Source organism: Taudactylus pleione, unplaced genomic scaffold (genome assembly GCF_031769625.1).
Source record: "Taudactylus pleione unplaced genomic scaffold, aTauple2 ptg002047l, whole genome shotgun sequence".
NCBI classification, from domain to species: Eukaryota; Metazoa; Chordata; class Amphibia; order Anura; family Myobatrachidae; genus Taudactylus; species Taudactylus pleione.
Window position 1 is genome coordinate 218,774 of NW_028286442.1, and position 16,405 is coordinate 235,178.

The 16,405-nt window shown below is 41.4% G+C and overlaps 1 protein-coding gene across 1 annotated transcript in view; it reads left to right on the forward strand.

Annotated features, from left to right (window-relative positions):
• The window catches only part of LOC148435707 (caspase-10-like), a 136,816-nt gene that overhangs the window by 51,497 nt on the left and 68,914 nt on the right, over positions 1-16,405 (forward strand). The window contains exons 4-5 of the mRNA XM_088465622.1: positions 1,249-1,378; positions 6,113-6,192. Of these exons, the coding sequence (XP_088321748.1) occupies positions 1,249-1,378; positions 6,113-6,192 (210 nt within the window). The remainder of the gene's footprint in view (positions 1-1,248; positions 1,379-6,112; positions 6,193-16,405) is intronic.

Here is a 16,405-nt window from a genome sequence, read left to right on the forward strand (position 1 = left end):
ACCACAAAATGCATCCACAACACTGACTTACATGCAAATCTGCATAAGCCCCTATGTCAAGTTACAAATGTGCAAAGCTAGGGCATTGAATCACAAACAGATCATTTGGATTTTTATTATGTTATCGTTATTTTTTTTGTATATTTGTCTTCTATTTGTAAGAGCCATCAATGTCTGTGTAACTACATGTAAATCTTAAAGCAGCAGTTTTTCATGAATTTAATAACCAACTGGATCTATCGGATTGACAGCGGTTTGTAATCTCAAAATACAACATTTGCTAAAGGTTATTTTGACCTTCTAAACAGAATCCACCATGGATGCCCATTGGTTTCTAACCCCAATGTCAAGCCACTGTGGTATAAATGCCTACACAGACCACCACTTCGAGAACCACAAGTACCAGCATGCGGGGCATTAAGGGCCCACTGGGACATATAGTTTACCTGTAAAGAAATGTTGAAATAAACACACATATACCGTACACAGTATAAGTTTAATACATACATACATACATGCACACTCACACGTACTCACCTACATTACCTGGAGTGGTCCCCCTGTCCAATAGGCATCCAAGGTCTTCTTAAAATACCAAAATGAAGTACGCGACCCTCACACTAAGTAATAACCATCCTTAACCGGGATGGTTATTACTTCTCGAATGAAGCGCTCAGACGTGGCTTCCTCCTTTGAAGGTCCATGTCTGAGCGTTCATTGGCTGAGAGAGGTCAGCCCCCGCCTCTCAGTTACCCTACGGTTCGCCATTGAGTTCAATGAACGCTCAGACACGGACCTTCTAAGGAGGAAGCCGCGTCTGAGCGCTTTGATTATTACTTAGTGCGAGGGTCGTGTTTTTCATTTTGGTATTTTAAGAAGACCCTGGATGCCTACTGGACAGGGGGACCACTTTTTTTTTTTTACATTTAATCATTTGTTTGCTTGTTACAGTTGTTACAGTCAGATACATGCAGGCATCTCACTGATGTCTGCATGTATCTGTGTGAGAATGACCCGCTCATGCTGAAAGGGAAATCATGAAGCAGTTCTATGCTGTCGGGGATTTTGGGTTCGCACTACAAATCGAACTATAGTAAATCTGGCAAAAACACAGGGTTTTCAAAATTCAATTTGAGTCGGTTTGAGGTGAGCTAAATCGACCTTTAGTAAATGTACCCCTTAATCTCTTGGCTAATTTTGTCCCTATTTTGTTTCCTTGTATGATTGTTATACTTCACATTTTTTCAGAGTTTTCTTGATATTTTGTGTTATCTGGAGAAAAAAGAAATAATATCTGAGGATAACTTGGAAGTTCTGGAAAATGCATTACGCAACATGGCACCAGACCTTATTAGGACTATAACGAAATATAAGAAAGGTAGGCAAATTTGTATAGTAGTTCTGCTTTAATGGACTATTATACCCATTGCTGTAACTACAAACCCAAACGCCTTCATGCAGGATGTAGACCTGGTTCCTCGTGATGTATTTAATAATTTTATTTTTTCTTTCATTTATATTACCGTATATACTCGAGTATAAGCCGACCCGAATATAAGCCGAGGTACCTACTTTTACCCCCAAAAACTGGGAAAACTTATTGACTCGAGTATAAGCCTAGTGTGGGAAATGGCAGCAGCTGGTAGTGCCCCCAGTAGTAATTCCCCCTGGTTGTGCACCCAGTGGTAATCCCCCCTTTCAGTGCCTCCAGTAGTAATCCCCCCCTGGTAGTGCCCCCTGTAGTAATCCTCCTCTGGTAGTTCCCCCAGTGGTAATCCCCCCTTTTAGTGCCCCTGGTAGTGCCCCCTGTAGTAATCGCCCCCTGGTAGTGCCCCCTGTAGTAATCGCCCCCTGTAGTCCCGTCCCCCCCCAGTAGAGAGAGATGTGATAAGAATTTTAAAAAAAATATCACTTACCTGAAACTCCCGCTCCTGGTCCCGCCGCTATCCGTTCCTCCGGCCGCTTTACATGGGAGAGACGTCGTCATGACGACGTCTCTCCCATTACCCACTGCGGGAGCCGGAAGATGGCTCCCGCAGTGGGAGCAGCAGCAGCCGCTGAGAGTCTGACAGGCTCTCAGCGGCTGCTGATTACAGCAAACACACAGCTGCCGGCTCCGGCGGCTGTGTGTTTGTGCTGTGTAGCGCTGACCGAACTCCGTCCGGTCAGCGCTACACTTCACTCGAGTATAAGCCGAGGGGGTACTTTATCAGCACAAAAAATTGCTGAAAAAGTCGGCTTATACTCGAGTATATACGGTATTTATGTGCTAGGGGCATATTCAATTGGGTGTGAAATAAAAGGAAAACCTGCTGCACTGTTTTTTCACACTGCCGCAGATTTATTCCTATTCAATTGAAGGGAGAAATCTCAGCAACTTTTTTTCTCGCAGCCCCAGAGCAAGTCTCATTTTTTTTTAAATTGTTATTTTAAGGAAAAATTGTAGGGACGCACTGGAACCCCTTGAACCTCCCCCTAATGACTAATTAAGCAATTGGAATTTCCAGTTAGCCTAATTAATCTAATAAATACATTACCTTCTGGCTGAGAAGAATATTATCAAAAACTATAAAAGTGACAGTCCCTTCAACTACCTCGCTACTTCAATAAGTCACAACATTGTGACATGACCAATTAAGCAATACCGTCCCACTGAATCGGCCTTGAATTATAGACTCATTATTAGACAATATATAAGTGAACAAGTATTTTTATTTGTCCTGCTATTAAGAGAAATATTGTGGATATGATTAATCAGACAATACAGGCTTGGATTATTTCGGTTTACGGAATACCTGGGGGATGGGGGGGTCCGGCGGCTGCTGCAGGGGGGTCCGGCGGCTGCTGCAGGGGGTCCAGCGGGTGATACGGGTGTCGCAGGGGTTGCTGCGGGTGACGCTGAAGGGTCCGGTGGGCACTGCGGGTGTCGCGAGGGGTCCAGCGGGGGTCCGGTGGGTGCTGCAGAGGGCAGTCCGGCGTGTGGACCACGCCTGCGCCGCTAGTCATTGGCAATTGATACTAGTGACATCATGACGTCAAGTCACGTCATGACGTCACAGCTGACACGAAATATTCCGTTTTTTGAAATATTTCGGTTTTTAGAATTACGAATATGGGAGATCCAACCTGTATCTACTGTATGTTAGGTTAGAGAGCACTCATCTCATTATATTTTTCCTGAATATACAACCTAGTTGTTAAAGGACACTATTAGGGGTATTCAATATGGGTGCGATAACATCGTTTTTTGCGTTAATATCGCACTTTTTAACGTTTTTGCATTAATATCACTGGTTTTAGTTTTACACCATATTCAATTTCAAAGGCTTATCGCAGTTTTGAAAAGTCTTTGACAAAAAACGGTGATAACTTTTCACCATTGAATAGGTGTTTAGGGGTGCAGGCTTAAAAAAATAGCCTGCACCCCTGAGATTGACATTTAAAAAAGAACTGTGTCAAAAAAAGTTTTTTAAAAAAATAGGGACACCCCAAAAAATTTAATTTAAAAAATGGGGTGCAAAAAAAATAAATGGGAAAAAATTGTTAAACAATAGGGAAATAGGTTCAGGGCTATTCTGCATGTATGCGGCCAGTGTATTCTAGAATAGAATTATAGCGGCAGGTGTTTTCTAGAATAGAATTATAGCGGCAGGTGCACAAATGCAGAATTTAAAAAAAATTACTTTAGGGACACCAAAATATGCTAGTATCCATTTTCATGTATCCCAAATTTGATGGGACCACTTAAAAAAACAAAAAAAAATAACCTAAGTGCTCTTCTGCATCACTTCAATGTCGGGAAAAAAACACCTGCTGCGGCTATTTAAAGCCCCGACTTTCAATTAAAGGCTAAAACGGGGGGTCCCCCATGTTTTTACAACTTTAGGGGGGTCTTACAATTATTTTAAGGAAAAATTCGTAACTTTACGCAAATCCAACTTCGGAGTTTCCCGTTTTCGTTAATTTGATATTGTATACGGGGATAAGCGGGAGCGCGCACCATACCTTTACGCAGAAAATAAACTCCGCCAGGGAAGTTAACCTTTCATATTGAATACCCCTCTATATGCCAATTAGATGGATATGTCACAAACAACATACAGATTATAACATTATCTTATTAATAAGATTGCACCAACTGAGAGCGCTAATCACCCTTTAGTGTCTGTCACCGATTCTAGAATATATACTTCACCCATTAAAGAACTATTATTGTTATACTTGAGAGAGTTAGGGTGGTCCATAAGTGTGGATTCAGCCATGCATGTTGATCAAGGTTCATCAGGAATAGGAAAAGAGAATACATTGCAACATGGTGGACAGCACTTCAAACATAGCCTATGAAATTAAGTTAAAACTTGAGAATGAATAAAGATATGTTAAAAACAGTGAACGTCATTGTTTTCTTATGAAATTCTGCATCTGTTTGATTTGTCACATGACTACTTTCCCATTTAAAAAATTAGAGTTGCATTCAAGATGGCCACCATACTGGTGACATCCCCTAAAAAGCTTTTTCCCACTCCCATATCATATTTTTAAACACTGGATTAATATTTCCTTACTCATTTCCATTTTATAAGGGTGTTTCCACACTTATGGACCACTCTGTATTTGTTTGTTATCCAGATTATAACAGTAATTCCAGTGCAGTTGATTTCTCCTTTTTGTACGGCTCTTAAACGGACTTAACAAACTTGTCTAAATGACCATTTTCATCCGTTTTACAGTGTTTGGGAGCAAACAGCCGATTGTCATTTGCACTCATACATTACCAGATTTTCATTCCAACCAACAAAATAGTTGACTGGTTGGAAAGTTCTTTACGTCTGTGGCCATCTTAAGTTCTTAAAATCTGTCCTTTAGCCACTTGCCTGGCATGGTCGCATCTGATGGTGGCCACACCAGGCGGGGCTTTCCGTGACATGGTCACATCTGATGCGACCAGTCAGAAACGCCCTGTAGGCGGCTACTGGAAGTATATCTTCCAGCAGCCGCCAGTCTCAAATGACCTACCGACCCTTCTATTCCCCCGGTTTCCATTCTGGGCTCTGCCGATCACTGCTGAGCGCAGTGATCGGCCAACCCAGCAACACCCCCCACCCGGCGGCTACAGAGAAGAGCAGCCGTCGGTGTAAAGAACTGTAGTAGCCGCTCTGCTCCTGTCTGTGCCCGTGGCTGCTCTTCTCTGCAGCCGCTGGGGTACTGAATTGAAGGATCAGCTCTGCTCCTGTCTGTGCGTTAACATTGATGGTATGTACCCATCCACATGAAACTATCAATGGTTTCACCCATCGATGTTCAGCCCTACTCTATTAGTCAGCAGGTAGTGCCAGGGGGTAGAGCTATGTTTTGTGTCCCGGCACTAGGAAAGAGAGCAAAAAAAAAAAACATTGGAGGTGCTCTGTGCCATCGATGGCAGAGAACCATTGGCTCTACACCATCAATGGCAAAGTCATTGACCATCAATGGTTTGTAATCATCGATAGTCAATAGCCATCACTACGTCACAGGGCATACCAGACGGCTGCAGAAAGGAGCAGCTGCCATGGTAATTTAAAGTAATCAGCCCCCCCCCCCTCCCACAGTAGGGATGGCCATCAGTGGGGTGTCCATCAACGGGCCCATCGTGGTTACCATTGATGGCACGAAAACCATCTATGGTGAATCATTGATGTTTTGCACCTCCACGATTGACACCACAGCTGGAAAAAAAAACATTGGCAGAGAACCATTGATCAATATTAGTGAACCTGATCAAGAATATCGATACAGGACTGTCGATTTGAAATGGTTAAATAGTTGGAAGTTCAAGTTAATGCACAGTATTCCATAAAAATGGCTATTGTGTTTCAAAAAAAAAATTTTTACATTTTTTTTTTTAAATAAAATTTTGTTGGATAAGTGTTAAATAGATGTTCTTGACCTAATCCAATCATAAAAAAATATATATTCTGAGCGTTTTTGGAAAAAATATTAGCCAGCAAAGTGGTTACATGGACTGAACTGGTGATTCCAGCAAAGGGCATAACGTAACTGGGTTTGGGATTTTCATTGCTGTTGAAGTAATCTGGAAATCTTAACTCTGGTTCAATCTATTTTGTGTTCAAAGAATTACAAAGAATGAGGCCGAAATCTTTGCCTTCAGAGGAGGACTTTGAAGACCTACCAAAGCCACCATTCTCTATCCAGGTACATTACAGTTGTTGTTCTGATTATTCATCAAGTTAGCTAAATGTTGCAGTTAATATTAATTGCACTAAGGATCAACAGTATGTCCCATTAACCTAATTAGGAGCGCAACAGAAACAGATGATTTAGTCATGAAACATGGGAGTCATCATTTAACTAAAGGGCTCCATAGATCTAGAGGACCATCTGCTGATCCCCCGATGGGACCTGAACCACAAATCCGACTGTCGGAAATGCTGACCCATTTGGAATTGGTGAAATTCCTCATGATATAAAAACCCGGTTTGCTGATCATGATCAGCAAATTTATTTTTTATTTATTAACAGTTTCTTATATAGCGCAGCATATTCCGTTGCAATCTATAGGGAAATAGGCATTGATACACAAGGATAGGTGCTATATATTGCATTTTGGTCCAGCCAGAATGCACAGTTTCTTGGTTGGCTGCATGATCCAGTCACACAGGAATGTCGACCAAATGTCATAAGGATGTGAGAGGAAAACGATGTGTGAGATTGTGTGTGGACTGTTAAAAGGGGATGTAATTAGATATGGAAGCTATAAAGGTTATGTGGGCGGTTCTGGAATTTGATAAGCTTGCCTGAAGAGGTGAGTTTTCAGGGATCGCTTGAAGGATTGGAGACTAGAGGAAAGTCTTATTGTGCGAGGTAGTTAATTCCCAAGAGTGGGTGCAGCGCGAAGAAAGTCCTGTAACCGTGAATGGGAGCAAGTAATGCATGGGGATGAGAGACGCAGATCTTGTGCTGAGCGGAGAGGTCGGGTTGGGAGATATTTTGAGATGAGTGAAGAGATGTATGTTGGTGTGGTTTGGTTAATAGCCTTATGTGTAAGTGAAAGTATTTTGTATTGAATAAGGTAGAAAACCGGCAACCAATGGAGGGACTGACAGATCGGGGCAGCAGAAGAAGAACGTTTTGCAAGGAAGATAAACCTTGCAGCTGCATTCATAATGGATTGTAATAGTGATAGCCTGTTTTTGGGAAGACCAGTAAGGAGGCTATTGCAATAGTCAATGCGTGAACAATAAGTGCATGGATTAGAGTTTTTGCAGTGTCTTGTGTGAGATATGGTCGAATTTTGAATATGTTTTTTAAATGTATGTAACATGATTTTGAGGCAGATTGAATGTGGGGAACAAAGGACAGTTCAGAGTCAAGGATGACACCAAGGCAGCGAGCTTGTGGGGCGGGGTGGATGGTCGAGGTATCAACAGTGATAGAGAGATCAGGTTGGTAACTGTTATTGGCCGGTGGAAATATAATTAATTCTGTTTTAGAAATATTAAGTTTCAGGTGGCGAGATGACATCCAAGATGAAATGGCAGAAAGACATTCAGTGACAAGGACCAATACAGATGGAGATAAATCTGGAGAGGATAGGTAGATTTGAGTATCATCCGCATACAGATGGTACTGAAATCCAAAAGAGTGGATTAGTTTGCCAAGAGAGGTGGTATAGATTGAGAATAGCAGAGGACCTAAGACAGAGCCTTGCGGTACTCCATCTGATAGAGGTAGCGAAGAGGAGGCAGAATCAGAAAAACGAACAGTAAAAAAGCGATCAGATAGGTAGGAAGAAAACCAAGAAAGAGCGGTGTCCTTAAGACCTATGGATTGCAGTGTTTGTATGAGAAGAGAGTGGTCAACAGTGTCAAAAGCAGCAGAGAGATCTAGAAGAATTAGTAGTGAGTAATGGCCTTTAGCCTTGGCAGTGACAAGATCATTTACTACCTTAGTCAGTGCTGTCTCTGTGGAGTGTTGGGAACGAAAGCCGGACTGAAGTGGGTCCAATAAGTTGTGTGAGTTAAGAAAGTGTGTGAGGCGGGTGTAGACAAGTCTCTCAAGTAGCTTGGAGGGGCAAGGGAGCTGGGAGATAGGACGGTAATTTGAGAGAGTACTAGGGTAAGAATTTTGTTTTTTCAGAATGGGAGTAATCGCTGTGTGCTTGAACAGTGATGGAAAGTTGCCAGTAGAGAGAGAGAGATTACAGATTTTAGTTAGGGTTGGGATAAGCACAGGAGACAGAGCTTTACTGATTTGTGAGGGTATAGGATCTAGAGGAGAGGTAATAGAGTAGGAGGATGAGAAGAGTGTAGATACTTCATCTTCGTTTGTGAGATCAAATGAGGTGATTGTGCCAGAGGGTTCAGGTAGGGAATTGAGCAGGTCACTAGCTGAGGAAGAGCCTACTATTTCATTTCGGATCTTATCAATCTTGTCCCTAAAATAGGAAGCAAGATCTTATGCACAGATAGTTGCAGGTGGTTTGGGTGGTGGAGGGGTAAGAAGCAGTTTAAATGTATTAAAAAGTCGCTTGGGGTTAGAAGCTTGAGCAGAAATTAGAGATTGGAAATATGTTTGTTTGGCAGTGTCCAGAGCAGTACGATAAGAGTTGTAGATAGTCTTATATGTGAGGAAGTCACTTGGAGTATGAGACTTTCGCCACTGACGTTCAACTTTACGCGAGAGTTTTTGTAGATGCCTTGTTAAGCTAGAATGCCACGGTTGACGTCTAACTCTACGTGGTGTGTGATGGGTAGCTGGAGCTACTTCATCGAGGGCTTTTTCTAGAATCTGGTTTAGGTGTGATGCAGCAATCTCAGGAGAAATGAATGGAGAAATTGGTGAAAGTTGTTGTAGAGAGGTAGATAGTTGTTTAAGGTTAATGGCATTAATATTTCTACGGGTTTTGGGTTTAGGTTTTGTTGATTTCAATGATGTTGATGTAATGGAGGAGAGTGTGCAGGTGTTAAGGTTGTGATCTGAGAGAGGGAAAGGAGCATTAGTGAAATCAGAAACTGAGCATTGTCTGGTGAATACAAGATCAAGACAGTGGCCCTCCTGAAGAGTAGAGGAGTCAGTCCATTGGGAGAGGCCAAGAGAGGATCTTAAAGAGAGTAGTTTGGAGGCATGAGGAGATTGTGGACTGTCAATGGAGATATTGAAATCACCCATAATGATGGTGGAGATGTCTGAGGATAGAAAGTGAGGGAGCCAGGCAGAAAAGTGTTCCAGAAATTGTTGAGGTGGCCCTGGCGGGCGATAGATAACAGCAACTCGCAGAGAGAAAGGGGTGAAAGTCCTGATAGAATGCACTTCAAATGATGTAAATGGGAGTGAAGGTACATGTGGGAGAACTGTGTATGTAACAGATTGGGAGAGTAATATTCCTACCCAAATCCAATATGTTGAATTTCACAGATGCACCAACTCCAACGTCTGGGAATCGGTGACCTTAAGTTAATCTATTCTAGCCCTTGCAATTGCAATGAATTCAAATAACTTATTTTTTTTTTTTTTACTTCTTCTCCTAACAGGGAAAGTATTTGACTTACTAATTGCATGCATTCTTATTAATGATATTTGTGTCTACAAGAATGTAAGATCCCTATATCTATTAATATATTATTTATTTTAAGTGTTTTGCTGATGTAGCATTGTATTTAATATTGTTATAATTAAGGGAAAAAATATGTGAAGGAACCCCTGCGCTAATTAATATGCATAAGGGTTGATATGGATGAACTGACAATCACCACACTGCTATAATTGTTTATAAATCTTTACTTAGAATAAAATATAATATAACAATATCAAATTGACCAGTCAATGTACAATATAAAAGTCACCATAATATAGTGATTCAATTCTTATGGAGCATACACACGGTCAGATTTGTCAGATGAACGATTTGAACGATTGAACGATTTTTCACCAAAGCGCTGATCCTATGTAATACGCTGCAATGCTCTCACCAAAGCGCTGATCCTATGTAATACGCTGCAATGCTCTCACCAAAGCGCTGATCCTATGTAATACGCTGCAATGCTCTCACCAAAGCGCTGATCCTATGTAATACGCTGCAATGCTCTCACCAAAGCGCTGATCCTATGTAATACGCTGCGATGCTCTCACCAAAGCGCTGATCCTATGTAATACGCTGCGATGCTCTCACCAAAGCGCTGATCCTATGTAATACGCTGCGATGCTCTCCCCAAAGCGCTGATCCTATGTAATACGCTGCGATGCTCTCACCAAAGCGCTGATCCTATGTAATACGCTGCGATGCTCTCACCAAAGCGCTGATCCTATGTAATACGCTGCGATGCTCTCACCAAAGCGCTGATCCTATGTAATACGCTGCAATGCTCTCACCAAAGCGCTGATCCTATGTAATACGCTGCAATGCTCTCACCAAAGCGCTGATCCTATGTAATACGCTGCAATGCTCTCACCATAGCGCTGATCCTATGTAATACGCTGCAATGCTCTCACCAAAGCGCTGATCCTATGTAATACGCTGCAATGCTCTCACCAAAGCGCTGATCCTATGTAATACGCTGCAATGCTCTCACCAAAGCGCTGATCTTATGTAATACGCTGCAATGCTCTCACCAAAGCGCTGATCCTATGTAATACGCTGCAATGCTCTCACCAAAGCGCTGATCCTATGTAATACGCTGCAATGCTCTCACCAAAGCGCTGATCCTATGTAATACGCTGCAATGCTCTCACCAAAGCGCTGATCCTATGTAATACGCTGCAATGCTCTCACCAAAGCGCTGATCCTATGTAATACGCTGCAATGCTCTCACCAAAGCGCTGATCCTATGTAATACGCTGCAATGCTCTCACCAAAGCGCTGATCCTATGTAATACGCTGCAATGCTCTCACCAAAGCGCTGATCCTATGTAATACGCTGCAATGCTCTCACCAAAGCGCTGATCCTATGTAATACGCTGCAATGCTCTCACCAAAGCGCTGATCCTATGTAATACGCTGCAATGCTCTCACCAAAGCGCTGATCCTATGTAATACGCTGCAATGCTCTCACCAAAGCGCTGATCCTATGTAATACGCTGCAATGCTCTCACCAAAGCGCTAATCCTATGTAATACGCTGCAATGCTCTCACCAAAGCGCTGATCCTATGTAATACGCTGCAATGCTCTCACCAAAGCGCTGATCCTATGTAATACGCTGCAATGCTCTCACCAAAGCGCTGATCCTATGTAATACGCTGCAATGCTCTCACCAAAGCGCTGATCCTATGTAATACGCTGCAGTGCTCTCACCAAAGCGCTGATCCTATGTAATACGCTGCAGTGCTCTCACCAAAGCGCTGATCCTATGTAATACGCTGCAGTGCTCTCACCAAAGCGCTGATCCTATGTAATACGCTGCAATGCTCTCACCAAAGCGCTGATCCTATGTAATACGCTGCAATGCTCTCACCATAGCGCTGATCCTATGTAATACGCTGCAATGCTCTCACCATAGCGCTGATCCTATGTAATACGCTGCAATGCTCTCACCATAGCGCTGATCCTATGTAATACGCTGCAATGCTCTCACCAAAGCGCTGATCCTATGTAATACGCTGCAATGCTCTCACCAAAGCGCTGATCCTATGTAATACGCTGCAATGCTCTCACCAAAGCGCTGATCCTATGTAATACGCTGCAATGCTCTCACCAAAGCGCTGATCCTATGTAATACGCTGCAATGCTCTCACCAAAGCGCTGATCCTATGTAATACGCTGCAATGCTCTCACCAAAGCGCTGATCCTATGTAATACGCTGCAATGCTCTCACCAAAGCGCTGATCCTATGTAATACGCTGCAATGCTCTCACCAAAGCGCTGATCCTATGTAATACGCTGCAATGCTCTCACCAAAGCGCTGATCCTATGTAATACGCTGCAATGCTCTCACCAAAGCGCTGATCCTATGTAATACGCTGCAATGCTCTCACCAAAGCGCTGATCCTATGTAATACGCTGCAATGCTCTCACCAAAGCGCTGATCCTATGTAATACGCTGCAATGCTCTCACCAAAGCGCTGATCCTATGTAATACGCTGCAATGCTCTCACCAAAGCGCTGATCCTATGTAATATGCTGCAATGCTCTCACCAAAGCGCTGATCCTATGTAATACGCTGCAATGCTCTCACCAAAGCGCTGATCCTATGTAATATCAGACAGCCGGCTCCATGTTATTAGGACTCCTGGGAGGCATCTAATATACAGTTCCGTTTAGGTAGATGAAATGTCTATTTCCAGGTTAGGCACTTGGGGGGGAGGTTAGGGTAGGCACCCCTAAGGAGGGTTAGGGTGTTAGGTTAGGTTAGTTTAGTTTATACTTACCTTAGGGACGATCGGGATTTCCAGCGCTGTCGGACTCTGCTGATCTGTTGGGCTGCCGCTGCCGGGAATCGAACTGCCGGCCTTGCGGCAGCTGGGATTCCATACTGATTCCGTTTTGATCTTAGTAAATTGGCTGGTTGCAAAATGCTGGGATTTAGAACCCACTGCTTAGTAAATTTAGCTCCTAGAGTCTGCTCCAGAGCTAATGACCACTAGACCCCAAAGTTAGAAGTGTTCCTCAAATAGATATTAGAAATGAGTTTAAGTAAGTCCAAAAATCATCTTTTGACGAACTGTTTGCACAGTGGGCCTGATTCAGAGCCGCTCGTAAGCAGCCACTCGTCCGTTCTGAGCGATGTTCGCACAACTGCGCATGCGTATGGGTCGTAATGCGCATGCGCAAACCAGTCATTGCGGTCGGAAATCGTGCGCTCGTAAAACAACGAGGGGCTGCTAATTTGATTGACAGAATGTACCGTTTGTGGGTGGTAACAGGGGAAGGTGCTTGAAAACGGGGGAGTGGAGATCCGAACGCAGGCATGCCTAACGGTCAAAACGGCGTTTAATGGGAGTGCATAATTAGTAAAGGAGCGTCATCGACCACGTCACTTGGTTGTCTTTTAGCCTGAACTGCTCGCAGTGATTGCGGGAAGTAAATCCTACCACAAGCACTGCGAGCAGTTCAGATGACTTTCGATGTTCCCGATTAATCTAATAAATACCGGAGATGACGTGTGATGCGAACGGCAAAGGGGCGTCTTTACAAAATAGCGAGTGCATTTTTCGGATGCTGCTCAGTCATAGAGGCGTCAACACACCGCAAAGAGCGAGCGCTCAATTTAAATATCCGGCCCCTTTTCAAGAACGAGCGTCCGCAAATAGCGTCCGGGTCTGAATCAGGCCCTGTGTTTCTTCCCTAAATTGCAGTTTCAGAGGTGGACACTAATCATTTTGCGACTGCGTATCTGTACTGCGTAAATATGCAAATGCCGCAGCCACCGTGACTTGTACAGAGATGACCACCGGCGGCGTCTGTGATCCACCATCTGCATAAAAAGGCGCACCATCGGTTGCATCATTGAATATCTTCACAACCCGATGGTTGCTCTGAATGTCTTAAGGAAGTAAACCGATGGAGCCACTGCAACTACATATTTAGACACTGGCCAAGACACGCCCATGAAATTCTCAGGACATACCTGCTTTTGTTTAGCCACACCCCCTCCCCTCCCCCCTTCCCTCCCATAGACACTCACTGACTGTCACTCACTGTATATATAGATGCGGTCACTGGCCAAGACACGCCCATGAAACGCTCAGGACATACCTGTGTTTGTCTAGCCACACCCCCTCCCCTTCCCTCCCATAGACACTCACTGACTGTCACTCACTGTATCTTGTTTCTCACTGAGACGCTATTTGTAATTCATAGCACCGAAATCGCTGAACTCCGCAAACATCGCCATTGCGATGTTAATCAGGCCTGGAAACCTGGTCAGGGGACATAGGACCTCATTCAGAGTCGGTCGTTGCGGCCGCACGGTCATACGCCACCGATGTTCGCTTATCTGCGCATGGGTAAAGTTCGCAATGCGCATGCTCAAACTAGCAGCTACGATCAGAAATTTCTCTCTCCTTGAACACAGCCAGGTCGGTAGTTTGAGTGACAGAATGAGGCATTTGGGGGTGGTAACAGGGGAAGGTGCTTGAAAACGGGGATATGGAGATCCGAACGCAGGTGTGCCTAATTATGCGAACGGCGTTTTATGGGAGTGCATAATTAACAAAGTAGTGTCATGGCACACGTGACATGGGTGGTTTGTACACTGACCTGATCGTAGATCTTAAGAGAGGGTATGGTCAACCTTAAGCTCTACGACCAGTTCCGATGGTTCCCGATGCTCGCTATTAATCCTTATATCCCAGGAGATGACGTGTGTGGTGAACGAGAAGGGGGCGTGATTTAGTCTTAGGACCGCTTCTTACCCTCGGTCGTTCAGCTAACGATCTCATCTTAGGACTGCAACTTGTGATCGCTTAATTTGCATATCCGGCCCCTTTCCCCTACGACCGTGCGGCCGCAACGACCGAATCTGAATGAGGTCCATAGAAACTATCTGGGAACTTCCGTGCAATGAGATTACTGGTCCTTCCAGTCTTTTACCTTTATTAGTGTACAATATATGTAATGTTATGGTTACAAATACTTTTACCTTTATTAGTGTACAATATATGTATATGTAATGTTATGGTTACAAATACTTTTACCTTTATTAGTGTACAATATATGTATATGTAATGTTATGGTTACAAATACTTTTACCTTTATTAGTGTACAATATATGTATATGTAATGTTATGGTTACAAATACTGTTACATTTATTAGTGTACAATATATGTATATGTAATGTTATGGTTACAAATACTGTTACCTTTATTAGTGTACAATATATGTATATGTAATGTTATGGTTACAAATACTGTTACCTTTATTAGTGTACAATATATGTATATGTAATGTTATGGTTACAAATACTGTTACCTTTATTAGTGTACAATATATGTATATGTAATGTTATGGTTACAAATACTGTTACCTTTATTAGTGTACAATACATGTAATATTATGGTTACAAATACTGTTACCTTTATTAGTGTACAATATATGTATAGGTAATGTTATGGTTACAAATACTGTTACCTTTATTAGTGTACAATATATGTATATGTAATGTTATGGTTACAAATACTGTTACCATTATTAGTGTACAATATATGTATATGTAATGTTATGGTTACAAATACTGTTACCTTTATTAGTGTACAATATATGTAATGTTATAGTTACAAATACTTTTACCTTTATTAGTGTACAATATATGTAATGTTATGGTTACAAATACTATTACCTTTATTAGTGTACAATATATGTATATGTAATGTTATGGTTACAAATACTTTTACCTTTATTAGTGTACAATATATGTAATGTTATGGTTACAAATACTGTTACATTTATTAGTGTACAATATATGTATATGTAATGTTATGGTTACAAATACTGTTACCTTTATTAGTGTACAATATATGTATATGTAATGTTATGGTTACAAATACTTTTACCTTTATTAGTGTACAATATATGTATATGTAATGTTATGGTTACAAATACTGTTACCTTTATTAGTGTACAATATATGTATAGGTAATGTTATGGTTACAAATACTGTTACCTTTATTAGTGTACAATATATGTATATGTAATGTTATGGTTACAAATACTTTTACCTTTATTAGTGTACAATATATGTAATATTATGGTTACAAATACTTTTACCTTTATTAGTGTACAATATATGTAATGTTATGGTTACAAATACTGTTACCATTATTAGTATACAATATATGTATATGTAATGTTATGATTACAAATACTGTTACCATTATTAGTATACAATATATGTACATGTAATGTTATGGTTACAAATACAGTTACCTTTATTAGTGTACAATATATGTAATGCTATCTTTACAAATACTTTTACCTTTATTAGTGTACAATATATGTAATGTTATGGTTACAAATACTTTTACCTTTATTAGTGTACAATATATGTATATGTAATGTTATGGTTAAAAATACTGTTACCTTTATTAGTGTACAATATATGTACATGTAATGTTATGGTTACAAATACTTTTACCTTTATTAGTGTACAATATATGTAGTGTTATGGTTACAAATACTTTTACCTTTATTAGTGTACAATATATGTATATGTAATGTTATGGTTACAAATACTGTTACCTTTATTAGTGTACAATATATGTACATGTAATGTTATGGTTACAAATACAGTTACCTTTATTAGTGTACAATATATGTAATGTTATGGTTACAAATACTTTTACCTTTATTAGTGTACAATATATGTAATGTTATGGTTACAAATACTTTTACCTTTATTAGTGTACAATATATGTAATGCTATGGTTACAAATACTATTACCTTTATTAGTGTACAATATATGTAATGTTATGG